This window comes from Pipistrellus hanaki, assembly GCF_964339955.1.
Source record: "Pipistrellus hanaki genome assembly, chromosome: 1".
Taxonomy (NCBI): domain Eukaryota; kingdom Metazoa; phylum Chordata; class Mammalia; order Chiroptera; family Vespertilionidae; genus Pipistrellus; species Pipistrellus hanaki.
Window position 1 is genome coordinate 44230331 of NC_140503.1, and position 20194 is coordinate 44250524.

Sequence of the window (20194 nt, forward strand, 5' to 3'; positions counted from 1 at the left end):
TCATATAGTAAACTCATGTGAAATGAATGTGGAGGTCTTTTGAAAAAAATCTCTGATTTTATCCTTCTCAATTTTTATTAAGCATTGTGCCAAGTGTTATTGTAGTCCCAAGGGATACAGCAGAGAAAAATGTAGTTTCTGCCTCAAGGAGCTAACAGCCTGGTAAGGGAATTAGACAGTCAGTAAATAATTTCAGATAGTGAGAAGTCCTAAGAATTAAAATTAGGGAGGTTAAAGGGAGCCTGTCATACAAAATTATAGGCTCAGGGCAAAGAGGGGGGAGGGGAAAGATATGCTATTAATATGGTCAGGGAAAGACGACTCTGAATTGTGACATTTGAGCAGAGACTTGAATGAAGGGGAATGATGAGCTAATAAACAAAGATCTGTGAAAAGAGTGTATTATTCTTGGAGGAAAGTAATTACTTGACTATTATTATGAAACTACCGTGTTTCCTTGAAAATAAGACATCCTCCGAAAATAAGACCTAGCGCATGGAAAGATAAGACATCCCCTGAAAATAAGACCTAGCTCAACTTTGGGAGAAAAAATTAATATAAGACACTGTCTTATTTTCGGGGAAACAGGGTAATCCTGGGCCCTGCCAGAGTGGCTCAGTTGGTTGAGTTCCATTCCTGGGGTTGCCAGTTCCATTCCTGGTGGGGCCACATACCTGAGTTGTGGTTCGATCCTGGTTGGGTTATATGGAGGGCAACTGATCAATGTTTCTTACATCCATGTTTTTCTTTCCCTCTCCTCCTCCTCCTCCTCCTCCTCCTCCTCCCTCTAAGCATGTCTTCTGGTGAGGATTAAAAGAAACTAACATTGGGTACCACATTAAAGAATAAACAATAAATTATAGTCTAGTATGATCAGTTTCAAAAATTTCTAAGACCGAAACGTAATGCCTTTGTGAAAACCAAGAATAAAAATTCAAATTAAGAATAAAATTTAGCCCAGCTAGTGTGAATCAGTGGTTGAGCATGGTTCCATGAACCAGGAAGTCACAGTTAAATCCCAGTTAGGGCACATGCCCGGGTTTCCAGCTCCATCCCCAGTAGGGGGTTTGTAGGGGCAGCTGATCAATGATTTTCTCTCAGCATTGATGTTTTTATCCTTCTCTCCCTCTCCCTTCTTTTTTTCTGAAATTAATAAAAAATATAAAAAAGAATACAAATTTAGAATATAAAGACTGAAACATTTATAAACTGATTTAATTTCAATTGGGTTACATGGATCAGTCTTTTTGGTGTTCTTTATTACCAAATATCAATTAACAAATTTAGTTAAAATAAATAAAAAAATGCCACTTATAAATTATATATATGTATTTGAGACACCCCCCCCCAAAAAAAAAAGTGAGAAGCTCTTAGATTAATAGGAATGTTTCATAAAAAAACAATTGTGTTGAATTTATTTTAAAACCAGAGCATTTAATGTTCACCTGTTTTACATTAAAATCAAGACAATGAAAGCATACAGTGCTTTGTTCAATATATGGAAATGTTGACAGGGTCCTATGATCATCACCTGCAGTGGAAACTGAGAGCTGGAGATTCAGTAATCTAAGTAAGAAATGTTTGAGGGAACACCTGTGAGAGGCAGTTAGACCTTGTTCTGTTTTCTTATTCAATATTTAAACTCATTTACTTGCACATCTATTTTTCTAATTTTCTTATCTTAATACTTTCTGGTAATATACTCTAAATTTATACTGCTTTCAAACATGTAATGCCATTTAATGACCTGAAATAATGTATCTATCCATGGGCATGTGTTAGTATTTCTAGGAGAGTCGCTTAATTCTTCATTTTATAATCTATTTATTTTGCTTTGCCTTGTTACAAAGAAAATATATTAATGATTGTACAATCTAGTTATCTTATATAATAAAAGCCTAATATGCAAATTGTCCCCTCTACCAGGAGTTTGACTGGGGGTGGGGCTGGCCAGCCAACTGCCTGCTATCCCTCCTCCTGGCCAGCCCGGCCCTGGCTAGCAATCAGCAGCTGCTAGGGAGCCTACCCATGCACAAATTTTGTGCACTGGGCCTCTAGTATGATTATATGCTTATTCATAGTGTATTTTCCTTCTTAAACAAAATGCTAAATACGTTGAGTCAGAGGTTTCTTCCCCATGCTTGCCTAAGGCTTTATCCTACAATATTGCCCATTAGTAGGAAGAAGGTGTCCTTTTAAGCTTTCTTCATAGCAATCTAGTTTAGTCTCATTATCTTTAGGTTTGTATGCATATTTGGCTATTAGTTTAAATTGGCCCTATAAGCTTAAGAAATGTTTATAGTAAATATATTTACCTACCCAATGTATTTTAATATTCATTTAGTTAATCTATAATTAACATTTCATTCCTTTTTGGCTTGTTTTATTTACTGCTCCCCAATACCTGCACTTAGGGAAGAGGAGGGGTAACCTTTATTGTAGCCTACTACCTACCAGGTGGTTTATGTGCACTGTCTCATTCAATTATCATGTTAATTTCTAAGATATTTTTTATCCTTATCTTAAGGATGAAGAAACTGGCAATTATCCTAAATTTACACATCTACTTCTCAAAAGATCTGGAGTTCTAATGCGTACTTTTGATTAAGCACTTATGGGCCAGGCACAGTGTTAACTAATTTTTACTACAACCCTGAATGTCTATAAAGCCCATGTTTTTTCTGCCTCCTTCCTCCCCTCATCCCCCCGGTATATGTTAAATCAATTTATTTTTTTCCCTATGAAGGCCTACCTTAAAGTAGATTGAAAACATATTGCTTATTTTATGGCTGGATTTCTAGTTTCTCTCCACTTGGCCTCTTTAATTCCAGGGCAAAATGTCAAATACACCTAGTCAGAAAGGTGTCGTTACTCACCAATCTGTACCCTATAACATAACCCCTTGTTAGGGCAAGGACACCCCAGAAAACTAGATTGCTTTCCTCGGAATCCTGGATCTATTTTGGGGGAAGAATTTTGTTTTCAATTTAGTTTGCTCCCAAAGTCACCACAGACCTACATTATATTGAATTTAATTAAATCTCGGATTGACTTTTTAGGGGAAAGAAATGGTTATTTAATTGAATTTTATATTCAATATTTTTTCTTGCACAATAAGCAATAGAGTCTGATGCTCTTGGTCCAGAACTTATGCTTCTTACACTTTACAGTAGTGTCTGAGAACTCAGAAAATATCTAGAACCTCTCCTGGTACATTGGACCACAACCTCACCTGATCATCCCTGTCTGAAGTTTCTCTACCCCTGAACAACTGGGATAAAATGTACCCTCACCTAGGTGTTAGAGGAAGAGACACATAACCATCAATTATGTACTTGGCATAAGGATTAAAAAATTAATAAGTTTAATCCATAAGTTGTATTTACTTGTGTGATTTTTAAATTCCACTACTCATACACATAATAATTGTGTTTGAATGGGAGTGCACAAGATATTCATTACCTTAGATTTAAATCAAGAGTAGGGAAACAATGTCAGTGTACATGTGTGAGTTCTAAAAAAAATAACAATAAACACATTGGACTTTGATGCCAGTAGATGTTTACTGAACACTGTGTGCCAAATACTGTTAGGCACTGGGTTAAAAAAATGAATAAGCTTTGTAGTGTACATGCCCTCAGCTAGCTCGCAGTTTAAGGAAAGAGAGATACATGGACATTTCAAATTAATGATAATGGGTTGTACTAGAAGTCTGTACACAGGGAGGAGGTGGGGGATACAGGAGAAGAGCTGGAGGGGAAGGGGTTGGAATTGACTTATGGTGGAGGAATCCCTAAGCTTAGTTGAAAAGTAGGAAAAGTTTTCCTATAAACATGATATGTGTCAGTGAGGGACTAGAGAAGAGGACCAGATTTCACAAAGTGACTGGAAGAGCAAACCCTGGAAGTATGGGGTGGAATGAGATGAAATGAGACTGCCAAGCTAGGCAGGGACTTGAATCCCTTGCTTCTTGATCCTGAAGCTAGTGGGGAGTCATTGAACCAATTTTAAGTAGAGTAAAACCAGATAGCAAGAACATAAATGCACTCCATCCATTCTTATGTTCTTGTCTTAATATCTGCTAAGGATAAAGGTGAAAAAATAAAAGGTATTACATTATTTTTAATGGTAGGTATTTAAGAAGAAGGTAATTAAATGAAGACCTATGAAACCACTAGTTTGTTATTTTAATTTCTACTTTATCTCTGGACCATTGGACTTCCTATGGCATGTTAGTAATGTATATAGTTATACATTGAATGTACTATATTTTTCAAAATTTAATTTCTTTTAAAATGCTTAGGTATTGCCCTTTTGTTGTTTTTATATTATGCAGTGGGTTTACAAAGCACATTAAGAATTCTGTATACAATGGATTACAGGATTATATTATATACTCTGTAATCCTAATTGATTGGGACTAGCCTCTTAACTATTTTGGGAAGAACAGAAAACAGTGACAGTCTCTGCAGACAATGTTTGAAGGATATTTTATTAGTTTCTTATTCTTAAATCTAGCAATAATTTATTAAAGACTCCCTGTATTTTCTCTTCTTTCTCAGTGTACATAGTGCAAAGTGCAGTTATTACTTACTGTATGTTAGGAACTGTGTTAGGCGTGTTTTATACATAATTTCAGTTAATCCTCCCAACAGCCCTATATAATATAGGCATTATTTCTGTCTAAGGATAAGGGATCTTATCCTTCAGTCGCACAGCCAAAAAGTGATGGAGTTTGGATTTAAACCCAGGTTTGTCTGTTATGAAAACTTTATACAGTTTTTTTAAAAAATATATTTTATTGATATTTTATAGAGAGGAAGAGAGAGGGATAGAGAGTCAGAAACATCGATGAGAGAGAATCTTCGATCAGCTGCCTCTTGCACACCCCCTACTGGGGATGTGCCCGCAACCAAGTATATGCCCTTGACTGGAATCGAACCCGGGTCCTTTCAGTCCCCAAGCCGACGCTCTATCCACTGAGCCAAACCGGTTTTGGCAAAAAACTTTATACAGTTTTTAACGTTTTCCTCTATACTGTAGAAAAGCATAAAAAAGGTATTGATGGTACTGGTGCCAGCTCTTAGGAAGGTACACACGCTTATTGTTCCTTATCTGCTATTGGCCTGATGATCACTAGAAGGGTTCTTTAAACAGTGGAGCCAAAGTTTACAATTGTGTTTTTCCCAATTATGGAGTTTGGAGAGGTTATGCCCCAAAGTATTTGCTAATATAGCAACACCTGATGTGTCTAAGGACTAATTAATTTTGAACACTCAGCTTCTGGTATGACTCTAGACCTATAAGTGGTTCTCTAAAGTCTTACCACTCAAAGTGGGCACCAAACAGCAGCATTGGCATCAACTGGGAGCTTGTTAAGAAATGCGGAATCTCAGGCTCCCATCTTTATTTATTGAATTGGAATGTGTATTTTAACAAGATCTCTAGATAATTCATGTCTATTTTAAAATTTGAGAAATACCACCTTAAACAAAAAGAAAAGTTGTTTTGGTAGCAGCAGGTTTGTACCTGGTGATCCAGTGATAAATTAAATAGCCAACATGTTCATTTTGCTCATTACTTATTAATCATGTTGATTAAAATAATTTGAATTGATAAAATCATAATCATGGTGTTGGATGGGATCTTACTGGTCAACTAGGCCAACCACCCTTCCACAGTAGTGGATATACTTTCTTATGGTATATCTGCCATGTGATCTTCTAGAATATAAATATTTTTATAATACAGTATCCTTTGAAATAAATGCCACTGATGAAAATTTCAAAATTATAGGATTGGCAAATCAGAGAAAGAATCTGATATTTGTGATCTAAAGATTTAAGAATATGTATGGGAATTTGAGGGAGCAATGAAGATGAAGTTTATTTTCTGGTTTATTATTTTTCAATGAGAGAATGATTTCTAGTCATAGCCTTTGGGCCCTACTGTGGAGAGTAGGCATTTAGTCCCAGAGAGCTACTATTGTTACCTGACAGGGTCTGGGCCCGGAGTTGCTCTTCATTGCTGTGTGGGTTCTTGATTTCATGTAGGAAAGATTTCACAATATGAGTCCAGGTGATTTTGAGAGTATGTTTATTAAAGTTGGAGAGTGTGAAACAAAAGAAAGGCTTCAGGTAGGAAAAGCAATAGGAGAGAGAAAGTCAGAGAAAAGGGGTCCTTGAAGACAGGTTCAGGGGGTCAGCCCAGATCAAGCTGCTATTGCCCACTGCTCCCCTGGTTGCAAATCTTGAGGGGTTAGGAATTGCAAGTCTTAGAGTTTAAGAGATACAACGCCTGGGAGTTCTGTTGCCAGAGTGAGCTGTGACGTTTTTGTCTTGAGTCTTTTAACCTCTCTGGCCTGCTGGAATTCTAGGGAAGGTCTCAGGGGAAGAGTCTTATCAGAATATTCATTAGCTTTTTAGAGTGTGTTTTTCAATATGTTGATTCACCAAAATGTGCATATAGAGGGCTTAGGGTTATCTTCTGGTTAGTTTCATTTTTATTTAATAGTTACTTTTTTATTTTTAAAAAATACATTTTATTGATATATATATATATATATATATATGTCTATATCTATATATATATATATATATATATATATATATATATATATATATATTTTTTTTTTTTTACAGAGAGGAAGGGAGAGGGATAGAGAGTTAGAAACATCGATCAACTGCCTCCTACACACTTCCTACTGGGTATGTGCCCTCAATCAAGGTACATGCCCTTGACCTGAATCGAACCTGGGACCTTTGAGTCCATCCAAGGCTCTATCTATTAATCCAAACTGGTTAGGGCTGGTTAGTTTCATTTTTAAAAGAACATCATCAAGAAGGTCATTGAAGAGGGGTGGGGACTGAGACCCTTTGGTCCCAGGACAGTCTGGAATATGTAAGCCATTTGCTCCTTAATGTCCTTTGTTAGGGAAGATAAAACCTTGTGATTCATTAGCTAGCTGTGCATTGCTCAGATTGTTTGGTCTTATTTAATGATACTATCTCATTTTCCCTTATTCCACTTGTCAAGGAATCTCCTAGCTTTATACTGTCCTTCCTCCAGCTGTGTTAGAATAAAAGATGTTTGTTGCTAATGTAGTCAGGTAGCCACATGAACTGACCTTAGGATTTTAGTTGTGCTGAAACTAAAAGGGAGGGCCAGACTTCCTGCTCTGGTCAGGGTCATCACTCAAGTTGGCTATGTTCTAGTACTTGCCTTTATCCTTGGGGGGCAGATGGGCAAGGAAGCCCCAGGGGAATACAATATTTCCTGGATCCAATTTACTGCATTCTGATCACCCACAAAAATGTGTAATTTGTAAAATTCTGCCTCTTTGATTGTTTTTGGCTCAAGCCCTGTGACCCTTAGGAAAAAAAATTACTATTTAATAAGGTCATCAATGAGAGAATGACACTTAATTTATGGTTTCGCTCTATAGCCACATCTTTTATAACATTTATTTGTAAAATTGATTTCATGACCTAATGTTCAGATTTGACCTTAATGCACATAATCATATAAACAGTTCTCAAATGTTTTTGTGATTTTAATACATATGTCTGTCTTCTTCCTCACAATGTTTTAATTATAGGGTTCATCTGCTGATCGGAGTCAGTGGAGGGAACCAACCAGAACATCTGATGGGTTGTGCTCACTCTATGAGGCAGCTTTATGTCTCTTTGAAGAGGTATGTAATAACCATGGCTTTTATATTACAAATTATTTTGTGTTAAAATGCTATTGCATGTATTTATCCCTTAAAAATAATCTGTTCTACCTCTGGAAAGGATGCAAAAGAAAGTGACATCAGTGGTTGTCTGAAGACCTGGGGTGTCTGGCATCAGGAATAGGGAACATATTTTTCAGTGTATACCCTTTTATTCATTTTGAATTTTGTATCATATGAAGGTAACTGTAATTTTTTTAAAAAGTAAAACAGATATAGAAAGACATACAAACAAATGTTGGTTTAGTGATTTATCATTTAAAAAAATCCTTCTAATCTGTAACCAAGTAAAGGAATAAAACTTTATTCTTTTATGTCCTGGCCATAACCCTTTTCCTCCTCACTTAGGTATCCACTGACTTTTAGAGTACAGATGCTCCTCAACTTATGATTGTGTTACATTCCAGTAAAACCCTTACAAGTTTAAAATATCATTTAGTCAAAAGTGCATTTAATACATGTAACCTACCAAACATCATAGCTTAGCCTACCCATCCTTAAACATGTTGAGAACACTTATCGTATATCAACTTACAGTTGGGCAAAATCATCTAACCTAAAGCCTATTTTTAAAATATATATATATTTTATTGATTTTTTACAGAGAGGAAGGGAGAAGGATAGTAGTATGTAGTCTAGCCATCTATGTTTAAGAATGGATGAGTTGTTAGGTTATTTGAGCAGTTGGGAGTTTTAGAAGAAGGAAAGTTAACAGTAATTACAGAATATTAAAATGTCTACTTTAAAAATATTTTGACAATGCATTGTATGTTTTTAATTTTAATAGGTTTGCAGAATGGCTTCTGATTACTCAAGAACATGTGCTAGCCCAGATAGCATTCAGACTGGTGATGCTCCCATTGTCTCAGAAACCTGTGAGGTTTATGTTTGGGGGAGCAATAGCAGCCATCAGTTGGTAGAAGGCACACAGGAGAAAATATTACAGCCCAAACTGGCTCCCAGTTTCTCTGATGCTCAGACCGTGAGTTATTTGCATACCTTACAGATTGGTAGATGAGAGGGTTTGCTTTAAATAATTATAAAAGTGTTTTTTAAATGAGTGAAGATTCTTGACTGTTTCTTATCTCTATTGTTTCTATATCATACTGTGTCAGTTTTTTCATTTTAATAGAAAAAATGTTTTTAGTCCCCCATTTCCCTAACGCTATTCCCAAGTTTTAAAAAATTAACTTGGGATCTGGATTTTTAAAAAGAATTATGAGTGGCAACATACTTACCATTATATTCAACCTAAGTGGTAATACTAAATAAAAACTGAAATTTTCCCTTTGCCAGATTGGTATTTAATTTTTCTATTATGGTCACTTTTTACATTTGTAACTACCATTAGCTAAGCTAGATGTTCTATTTTATTATTATTTTCATTAAAACATTTTTAAATGAATTTAGAATATAATATGGTTCCATAATGGACCCTAAGGAATTTATAGGAACATTTTATTTCTTGTCCTTTAATTATAAGAGGAGGTTAAAACATTTTACTTTGTTGTTTCATTGAATCATGACCAGGTAAATGACCTGGAAAGAGAAAATATATGTTAATTTGAGCATAACAAAGGCAACATGAAAAGGCCATTAATGATTTTCTTAATTTTCTATTTACTTTTTAATCTCTATGAAGATCCATGCCTTAGTTAGCTTTAAAAGATTTCTTTTGAGCCTCTTTGGTAAAACCAACCGTAAATATTAACACATTGATTCCAACAGAAGCATTTTATATTTACATTTCTGTTTGCTTATAGATTGAAGCTGGACAATACTGCACTTTTGTCATTTCTACGGATGGCTCTGTCAGAGCTTGTGGTAAAGGCAGCTATGGGAGACTGGGCCTTGGAGATTCTAATAATCAGTCTACTTTAAAAAAGTTAACATTTGAGCCTCACAGGTCCATTAAAAAGGTTTCATCTTCCAAAGGATCTGATGGTCACACTTTAGCTTTTACCACAGAAGGAGAAGTCTTCAGTTGGGGAGATGGTGATTATGGGAAACTGGGACATGGAAATAGTTCAACACAGAAATATCCCAAGCTTATTCAGGGCCCTCTTCAAGGAAAGGTATGTGCTTTCTTTTTTAACTTAAAAAAATAATTAGATGCACTGGTGCTATAACTGACAATGTCTTTCAGATTTTGTTGTGTTTCTTCTGAAGTTGCATTCCCCCAGCTCTGTGGATTATCTTTTGAATAGTTCTTTTATGGTTTATGAAACATTTTCACATATATTATTTAATTTTAATTCTTATAATAACCTTATTCGGGTAGTTATTTTCTCATTTCACAGGTAAGAAAACTGAATATAGGGCTCTAAGGAACTTCAGGCCCCCTTGCTATCATGGAGCTTTAATCTGTGGGATAAAGATAATAAATAAGTAAACAGATAAAATAATTTCAAATAATAATAAAGGAAAATTGAGTAATGTAATAGATACTAACTTGGGTGAGGTGTGTGATATTAGATAATGAGGTCAGAGTTCTCTTGGAGAAAGTAGCATTTTAACAGAAACTTACATGGGCTTTTTTTTTTTTCAGGGTCTGCAGTTTCATTAGGTCCCCAAATTGTGTGCTGTCATAGTTACAGTACCCCTGGTTTCTGCTTTATGCATCTTAAATCCATCCTAAAAGTTTAATAAGAAAAGCTTGCGCTTATGAAAACAATATTGAAATTGTCATTTTATATGTTTACTTTTTCTGATCTGAGTTTGTTTTTTTGTAAAAAAAAAAAAAATTTGTTTCATATTTTACAAGAAACATTATATATACAAATCCTGTAGTATAAAATGATTCACATTTTAAATAAATTCATTTTCAGAAAGATTTAAAACAGCATTTGTAACTAAGAATTTTGAGAGAAAATATTTTTCAAATATTATTTCAAATGTATATAGTATAAATGTATATACATATTTATGTATTTTTTAAAATTTTATTTAAAGTATTATATATAATATTACATATGTCTCCTTTTCCCCCATTGACCTCGTCCTGGCTACTCCCCCAACTCCCACACATACCCTCACCCTTCTAGTGTCTGTGTCCATTGTTTATGCTTATATAGTCCTTTGTTTATGCATATAAGTCCTTTGGATGATCACTTACCGCCCTGCCTTGCACCCCTCCCCTGTCTTCCCATTGAAGTTTGACATGAGGCTTTTAAAGTGGCTAAGTAACTTGCCCAAGGTCACACGCAAATAATCACAATCTCCTAAATATATAATGATATGCAATTACATAGGTCTCTCCATTTTAAGATTGTATTCTTTCCATGAAAGTTTCCTCACATAGAAATCTGTTAATGTTTAAGTTTCAAACTTTTTTTTTATTAATCCTCACTGGAGGATATTTTTCCATTGATTTTTTAGAGAGAGTAGAAGGGAGAGGGAGAGACAGAGTGAGAGAAACATCGATTGTGAGAGAGATACATTAATTGATTGCCTCCCACACGCACTTGACCAGGGCCAGGGGTCGAGCCTGCAACTTAAGATATGGGCCCTTGACTGGAATCAAACCTGAGACCCTTCAGTCCACAGATTGATAATATATCTGCTGAGCCAAACCAGCTAGGGCTAAGTTTTAATTTTATATCAGAATTACATGTGGGATACTTTTCCTTCATGGGAGGTTGGTTGACAAGGTTAGCTAATCAAATGAATTTTAGTTTATTGTAACTTGCAGTATTTTAATTGAGACATCAACCCCTAAGCAGTGACCTTTGGAATCCACTTGACAATATCAGGGGATACTTGATAAAATGTTGAATATGGGGGTCTAAGGAACTTCAGATAAACACTATTTGAAGTAGTGTTTTCCTAGTCTTTGTACCTTCTTTCTTCCTTAATTACAATTCTTTTTAAAATTAGTTCTAATTTCTTATATTAGAGAAACTAGAAATTGAAAGGACATGGAGTTATTGGTGTAAATTTTTTCCCTATGTATCTCTTTTCAGTAGTTAGTGATTTTGATCAGTGTTAAAGGTATGAGTGGTCCCCAAAATATATTGGTACATGCCTTTATTCCCCTAATTTTTACTCACCAACCATATACCTGAGGCTGTATAGTTTTTACTTAAGGGTAAAAATTACTATCAGGAGTTTATTTAATGTAAGCTTATATACTGCTTAGATCTTTCTATTTTACAATGAGTTTTACTTGATTAGCCAGGATTAGAGGTTTTATTTTAACTTTTTTCTATTTTTTATTTTTTTATTGCTCCATGAGTTTAGCCCTCTCCAACTCTTTGAGTAAAGACTTGAGTAGTGATATAATATTGTTGCAAGGGATTAGGCTGATATATTTGGGGTTGGGGAGTTGCTAGTTTTTACACTGCCTTTGTGTGAATTGAGTTAAGAAAAGTTGTCCTCTTCTCTGGGTGGAAACCAGGGTTTGTAGCCTGGCCAATGTAGAGCATATAGCTACTGCTCTGAAATATAGAACATATTTTAGTACTTTCTCGATCCTTTAGCCAGGCAGCCTTGTCTTAGATGAGTTGTGAATATCAGTATCTTTGAAGTCTCTTTGTATGGGGTCAAATATGAACTATATATTTTATCCTCTTTGTGTTCATGAAATCCACTTTGTGTACAATGCAGGTAGTTGTTTGTGTGTCGGCTGGATACAGACACAGTGCTGCTGTAACAGAGGATGGAGAATTGTACACATGGGGTGAAGGAGACTTTGGAAGATTAGGTAACATTTTTTTAATTGAAATTATCCTCATAGAAAAATAGAAATGATGATGGTTATTGAGTGAGACTAGAATTAATAGGCCAAAGACTGTAATTTATTTTGTTAGTTTTTAAGTTCAGAGGAAGATGTTTATATACAGAATACCTAGATTTTGGTGCTAAAATTACAAAATGTAATTAAATCTATCAAGTATTCACTGAGTGTGTACTATGAGCAGGCACTGCAGGATTTCAGTGATAAGAAAGATACCATCATGATCTTGATGTGTATAAGCTAGTGGGAAGAGAAAACAAATCACTATGAGCATGATACTGGACAGCATTTGACAAAGTGCTCTTAGAGGAGCATAAATAGAATGTCCTAATGAGTCATTGGATAGACTGAGTGACAGAGTTTGGGAGTTGCCTAGAAGATTGGATGAGAGAAGATGATAGAAATGATTCTGTTTTTCATATTTATCTGTATTTAAAAATGTGTTAATTCTATTTAGTGTGTATTCCAGCTGTGAAGTAATGGCAGAAAGAAAAAGAGTTAATATTTCTTTTTTGTTGTGTTTTACCAAGGTCACGGTGACAGTAATAGCCGTAACATTCCAACATTAGTAAAAGATATTAGCAATGTAGGAGAAGTTTCTTGTGGCAGTTCACATACTATTGCTTTATCTAAAGATGGGAGAACTGTATGGTCGTTTGGAGGAGGAGACAATGGTATGTAAAAATTTATTTGTTGATTACTTTGGCTTTTTTTCTTGAGATTTTTTAAAAATTATTTTCCCGTTGTACATGTCTATTGTAATTAAAAAACCTAAAATGAGCTGTTTCTACAAATGTTGCTATAACCATTGTTAAAACTTTGGTAGATAGACATCTAAATATGTACATATTGTATATTGCTGCACAGATGTTTTTTAAAAACCATAGCAGGCCTATATTTACCATAGATATATTTAATAACCTGCTGGTTTTTATCTAACAGTATTTTATGAGTGTCTTTTTATGTCAACAAGCATGACTACCTTTTTCTTTTAATAGTCTCAAAGTATTCTTTCATGCGATTGTAGCACAACTTATAAAACCAGTTTATTGTTGAGTATCTAGAGAGTTTCCAATTTTTTTCAGAATTAAAAACAGTACAATGAATGACTGAATCTTTGTCTACTTTACTTAGTCACTGCTATCAGCAATGTGAGAATGCACATTTCCCCATATTCTTTAATATCCCACTAGGTATTAAAGTAAGATAATTTTAAAAATGATTTCAATAGTGAAAATAATAGAATTTAAATTGTATTTTTTGGTTCTTAGTAAGGTTGAATATATGTTAGCCACTTATTTTTCTACTTTAGTGATTTACCAAGTGAACTTTAGTGAACTATAATATTAAATCTTTTAAAAAATTAGAAACAATTACTTCATATGCACTCTAATATAGGAACTATTTAGTATATCAGCAAATTTGAAGTTAGAAGTATCACTATAAAAGGAGAGCAAAACAAAAATAATTTTCTATACCTATCTTAAAGTGGTTTTAATTGCAAGAACAGAAGTTCTTCAAAACAAATAAATTATTTAACCTGAATGTGTTTGTTTTCATAGGCAAACTTGGCCATGGTGATACCAACAGGGTGTATAAACCTAAAGTTATTGAAGCTTTACAAGGAATGTTCATACGCAAAGTTTGTGCTGGGAGCCAGTCTTCACTTTCTTTGACATCAACAGGGCAGGTAAGACTAAGGGATGAGCATGAAGGCTTATGTCATTTCCTAGAACTAGGTGACAAAAAAGTAATTCAAAATTTAAAGTTAAAAAAGACATTTAAAACATATATATTTTCTCCCGTTTGAAGTACAGTATCTAAGAAGGAATCCGATTTTCTGACCTGGCCTGTGTGACCCTGGTAAACCTGCCCTTAGCCCCCTGTTCTTTGTATTAAGATGATTTTATAAAACCTTTTAGCACTCAGCAACTCTTAAGTGTTTTCCTAAAAATCATGGATAGTGGGAGAAATAGAGACTAGATCTTGCTGGAACCAGTGATATGAACTAACTATCAAAGCAAGAAGGTGATCAAAAGAGAGGGTAAGGAGAACATTTCCATATGAAAAATAATCTGAGAGGATTAGGTGTCCCAAGAAAGGGTTAGTCAGGCTTAGGATAGTCAGAATTTTACAATCTCTTTATAAACTTTTGAACTTATACATGTGTATCTTGACTTCCCTTTGTTTGTTGGTGATAGAAAGGGTCCTGGTATGGTGATAGACTGACAGTAATTCCCTGCTTTACATCATTAGCAATGACAGTTGAAAAGAGAGCTAACCACTCATTCTCTTACATATAGGAATCTCTTATGTGCCAGGTAGTGGTATAAAAATGTTTTCAAACTAAATCAAAAGGCAGATGAGCAGTAAAGTGGAAATTAACATATAATTTAAAAAAATTTTTGAGAGACTTGAATGTCTTATGTCCTAAAAAATCTACCTCATGCCCTGGCTGGTTAGCTAAGTTGGTTAGAACGTCATCCCCATACACCAAGGTTGCAGTCTCTGTCCTTAGTCAGGACACATATAAAAATGAAGCAATGACTACATAAATAAGTGGAGCAACAGATCCATGTTTCTTTCTCTCTCTCTCTCTCCTCTCCCCTCTCTCTCCCTTCTTTCTCCTCTCCCCTTCGCCCCTCTCACCTCTCTTCTCTCCCTCTCTCATCCAACCCTTTTCTCTCTCTAAAAAAACCAATTAATAAAATTTTAATAATCTACCCTGTTTCCCCGAAAATAAGACAGTGTCTTATATTAATTTTTTCTCCCAAAGTTGCGCTAGGTCTTATTTTCAGGGGATGTCTTATCTTTCCATGCGCTAGGTCTTATTTTCGGAGGATGTCTTATTTTCGGGGAAACACGGTACCTCAAATTATCACCTTGTACTTCACTACATTAGTCATTTGTTACAATGCTGGTTGCTACCTTAAAACTTAAAACTTCTCTTTTACATCTTTCTCACTGAGAGTTTTGTGCTAAGAATCAATGAATTGAAGTCAGAAGATGCTCATCTATTTGTTGTATAACCACAGACAAATCACCAACCTCCTTTGAGCATCAATGCTTCTTTTGTAAGAGAGGAGTAATAATTCCTACTTTCTTAAAAATGATCTTAAACAACTGTTATTTGAATGGAAAGTTTCTATAAACCAAGAAGTACTGCTTAACTATTAGTTGCTAATCCTCCTATATGATAAAATCCTAATATGCTAAGTGTTTGGTCATCCAGTAGTCCATTTAACCAATCAAAGTGTAATATGCTAATGATATACTAAGGCTGCTCAACTGCTCACTCTGATGTGCACTGACCACCAGGGGGCAGACAATTGACCAGCCCACCAGTCTATGATGTGCACTGACCACCTGGGGACAGATGCTCCGACTAGTAGGTTAGCCTGCTCCCGGGGTTCAACCAATTGGGACAGAGCGAGACAGGCCGGACATGCCCTGGAACCCTCCCTCGGTCCCTCCCTGGCTGGTTAACCTCCCTCAGACTGGCCTGCACCCTCTTGCAATCTGGAACCCCTCAGGGGATGTCGGAGAGCCAGTTTTGGTCCAATCCCTCAGGCCAGGCCATGGGACCTCACTGGTGCACAGATTTGTGCACCCAGCCTCTAGTAATATAATAATAGTAATAAATTCAATACACTAAATTCCAAAGAAACATGTAAATTGTTTGCTCTATGAGTATGCTAAATTAGTTATGTGAAGTCAAATACATAAACTGAGAAAAAAATAAAGTGAGAGAGAAGTACTTTTGAATGGTAAGGGTAGTTCTGTTTACCATTCTACTACTTGCTGAGCATGAAATGAACATCTACTTTTTCCTTGGTTCATCTCAGTCCCTCAGGCCTCTTCAGTGCTAACTCACCACCATATGAAGTGTGATACAGTATATATTTTTGTACAACAAGGCCCCTAAAATGCAAGCCAAGTAGTTCTTCATGTATTCAAGCAAAGTTTTAGCAAAACTTAGCTATGTGAGTCTTTTTTTTTTTTTTTTTTTGGTGGTGGGGAGGAGGGAAAGCACAGGCACGCTGTACTCCTGAGAGGAGGAAGAGCATGAGCTATGTGGGTCTTAATGAGTGACAATACTATACTGTATTTGAATGATTTAGGAGATTTTCAATGACATTGACTGTATTTTTTTTTTTTATCAATGTATTTATCTTCAGTTTCTAACCCCTCCTAACATAAATCTTTCTTGTATTGGAATTATGTGGCATTCTATACTTAAATAAGTTATTTGGAAACTGGTACAAGTATTTGCTCTTCATTTTTTTGTTGAAGAGGTTTAATCTCTCAGCAGTGTTTCCTGAAATAATTGCAAGACAAAAAAAAATTCCCAAACGTGATGGCACAAAGATAAGAGTCTATAAGACCCATTGAAAGAAAAAAAATGGTTCAGTTTGCTGATTATTTTGCTTTTGGGTTACCAAATTAGCAGTTGTTTATTCTTTTATATTCCATATTTTTCACCTCATATTTCCCTCAAACATCTTTAATCAGTATTAGTAAAAAATAAAGATGTTTGTTTCACATGGTCCTCTTTCTAAGTGGTAATTAAAATTGTTATCACAATGAGATAAAGTATTTTTCAACTAAATCATAAATGGCAGTTTTGTGATTTATAGAATTTTTTTTATATGATCACACCTTGGTCTAGTCAACACAATATTTGTTGGGACCTTCAATGTAAGAAACATGTAAAGGAGAAGTTTTAAGATAGCAACAGTATTTCTAGTCTACTAAGCTTGGGCAAATATAACACAATGAGAGCCAATAAGTAGCTTTGGCAGTATCTCTCAGAAGATCCTTCCATGTATTTTTTTTTTATAACCAATTATTTTTCTTTCAGCGAAGGTTTTTGTCTGCCTGTATAATAAACTTTTAAAAACAGCAAGATAAATTACTATGAGCATCTTTAAAAGATTTAAAACAGTAAATATAATTTTAACAATAAAGTTTTGTAGTATTAAATCACACTGTTTTTTATAATATTTATTTCTAATTTCTCAGGTTATTATATGTAGTGTATTTCTATTTGTTTCAGGTCTATGCTTGGGGCTGTGGAGCTTGTCTAGGTTGTGGTTCTTCAGAAGCTACAGCTTTGAGACCCAAACTTATTGAAGAACTGGCTGCCACCAGAATAGTTGATATTTCTATTGGAGACAGTCATTGTTTGGCTCTTTCTCACGGTAAAGTCATTTGTTTTTAAGAGTTAGTATTAACTATCATCTTTCACAAATACATCACATTTAAATTGGGCTTTTCTTCTTTTGTTCTTTATGTTTTGTTTTAGATAATGAAGTTTATGCCTGGGGCAATAACTCAATGGGGCAGTGTGGCCAAGGAAATTCCACAGGTCCTATTACTAAACCAAAGAAAGTGAATGGCTTAGATGGCATAGCTATTCAGCAGATCTCTGCTGGAACATCACATAGTCTGGCATGGACTGCTCTTCCTAGAGACAGGTAAGAGTGGCCACATTTAAAAAATTTTTGTGTTTTAGCCGAAACCGGTTTGGCTCAATGGATAGAGCGTCGGCTTGGGGACTGAAAGGTCCGGGGTTCGATTCCGGTCAAGGGCATGTACCTTGGTTGCGGGCACATCCCCAGGAGGGGGTGTGCAAGAGGCAGCTGATCGATGACTCTCTCTCATCGATGTTTCTAACTCTCTATCTCTCTCCCTTCCTCTCTGTACAAAATCAATAAAATATATATTTTAAAAAATAAAAAATAAATAAAATAAAAAATTTTGTGTTTTAATAGCAGTAGAAGCACTAGTAAAAACAAATAACTGTGCTTTGTTTTAAAATACACTTCTGAAAAATTTTAGTATTGTTTTCTTATTATCATAGTTGACATTTAGATTTCTTTCCATTTTAATATTGGGGTTAAATATGTTTTATAAGCATGAGGTTATCCCTGTATTTAAGATATTTTCCTAATTTGTCTTCTAAACATTTTGAATTTCTTCTGGGTCCAGATAATGATTAAAAAATATTTTATTTATTTCAGAGAGAGGAAGGGAGAGAGAGAAAAATGTCAATGCAGAGAGAGAATCATTGATCGGCTGCCTCCTGCACACCCCCTACTATGGATAGAGCCCACAACCTGGGCATGTGCCCTGACCTGTTATCGAACTGTGTCCTCCTGATTCTTGGGTCATTGCTCAACCATTGAGTCACACTGGCCGGGCCCAGAAAATGATTTTAAAGTTAAATGTATAAATATCAAGAGGAAATTAAATTAAAATAATCAAAACCAGAAGTAGGCTTACTTGATTTAAATAATTAATTAGCCTCTATACCCTTTATCTGGCTGGTTTTTGCAAAAAGTAATTGCCAGACTTTTAAGTAAAATAAGTTACTTTTTGCAGGAATTTAGCTTTTTCATGAAGTGATATAGATCTGTTTAATTGGGAAGGTGATTTTTAGCCAATATTGGGGGATTGAATTTTAAGGAATTTGAGGATTGGTTCAGATATTTTTAGATTCATGTGGGCTAATTTACAACCTAGAATGTATTATACAGTTGACTCTTGAACAACATGGCTTTGAACTGTGCTAGTCCACTTATACATACACAGATTTTCGCCAATAAATATACAGCCAGCCCTCCATATCTGTGCATTTTGCATCCACGAATTCAATCATCTGTGGATTGGAAACAGTAGTTTTTAATCTGTGGCAGTTGGAGGCCCAACTGTATGCATTTTTCTCTGCCATTTTATATAGAGGACATGAGCACCTGTGGATTTTGGTTTTCACAAGGGAGTGTGTGTCCTACAACCAATCCCATGTAGATACTGAGGGACAACTGTTAAGTTTGGGGGATTCAAAAGTTCTACATGGATTTTTTACTGCACTGGGGTAGAGGGCCAGCACCTTTGACCCCTGCATTGTTCAATGGTCAACTGTATTTGCATTCTAGACCTTTGATTCAGGTGGGGTTTATTTAACATTGTAACCAATTAAATTCAATTATGGCCTCTAAAACAAAACCCCAAAAGGATAATAAATTGAATATATATTTGTATTAACTCTGCAACTTCCCATTTTATATGTAGATAGTTTGTTTCCAAGATCTTGAAAATCTTCACAAGAGTTTTTAGGAGTTTTTCCTTTAATAGATGTCAATATGTCACTGTGAGTCAGACTATGTTTCTTAAAATGAAATATGTATTTTATAGACCCTTAGAAGGGGCTATAGTAGATCATGTGTCTTGGCCTTCTGCCTTCAGGTGAGGGAGTATCCAAACCTTACAAAACAGATGGTGGTTATATATTTTCTTATTGAAGAACTCTAGGGATGGCCAATTCTTGGTTTTCCTCATTTGTAAAATGAAAGGTTTTATCACCTTCATAATCGATAAGGTTTTCTGTGTATCTTGTTGAAACTTTTAGCTTTAGTAATGGTTTAGATTTTGTTTTTGATCATGTGTAAAAATTTTATGTTAAGGTGGCTCCATAATTTTTCTTGATGCTTTTTTCTAGACAAGTTGTTGCATGGCACCGACCTTATTGTGTTGATCTTGAAGAGAGTACCTTCTCACACCTGCGTTCTTTTCTTGAGAGATACTGTGATAAAATAAACAGTGAGATTCCCCCACTCCCTTTCCCTTCATCAAGGTATGTTTTATAAATGTATATTTGTGTGTGCGCGCGTGCATGTCTATTAATTATTCATTTAAAGTTTTGACTTACTATTCTTTTATTTTTT

The 20194-nt window shown here is 35.1% G+C and overlaps 1 protein-coding gene across 13 annotated transcripts in view; it reads left to right on the forward strand.

The window, feature by feature from the left end:
* Positions 1-20194, forward strand: part of HERC1 (HECT and RLD domain containing E3 ubiquitin protein ligase family member 1) — a 156828-nt gene that overhangs the window by 23634 nt on the left and 113000 nt on the right. For all 13 annotated transcript variants that reach the window (XM_084886215.1, XM_084886210.1, XM_084886217.1 and 10 more), the window contains exons 3-11: positions 7598-7693; positions 8520-8714; positions 9496-9807; positions 12338-12434; positions 12998-13141; positions 14030-14157; positions 17524-17668; positions 17773-17944; positions 19969-20103. In XM_084886215.1, coding sequence (XP_084742341.1) covers positions 7598-7693; positions 8520-8714; positions 9496-9807; positions 12338-12434; positions 12998-13141; positions 14030-14157; positions 17524-17668; positions 17773-17944; positions 19969-20103 — 1424 coding nt within the window. The remainder of the gene's footprint in view (positions 1-7597; positions 7694-8519; positions 8715-9495; positions 9808-12337; positions 12435-12997; positions 13142-14029; positions 14158-17523; positions 17669-17772; positions 17945-19968; positions 20104-20194) is intronic.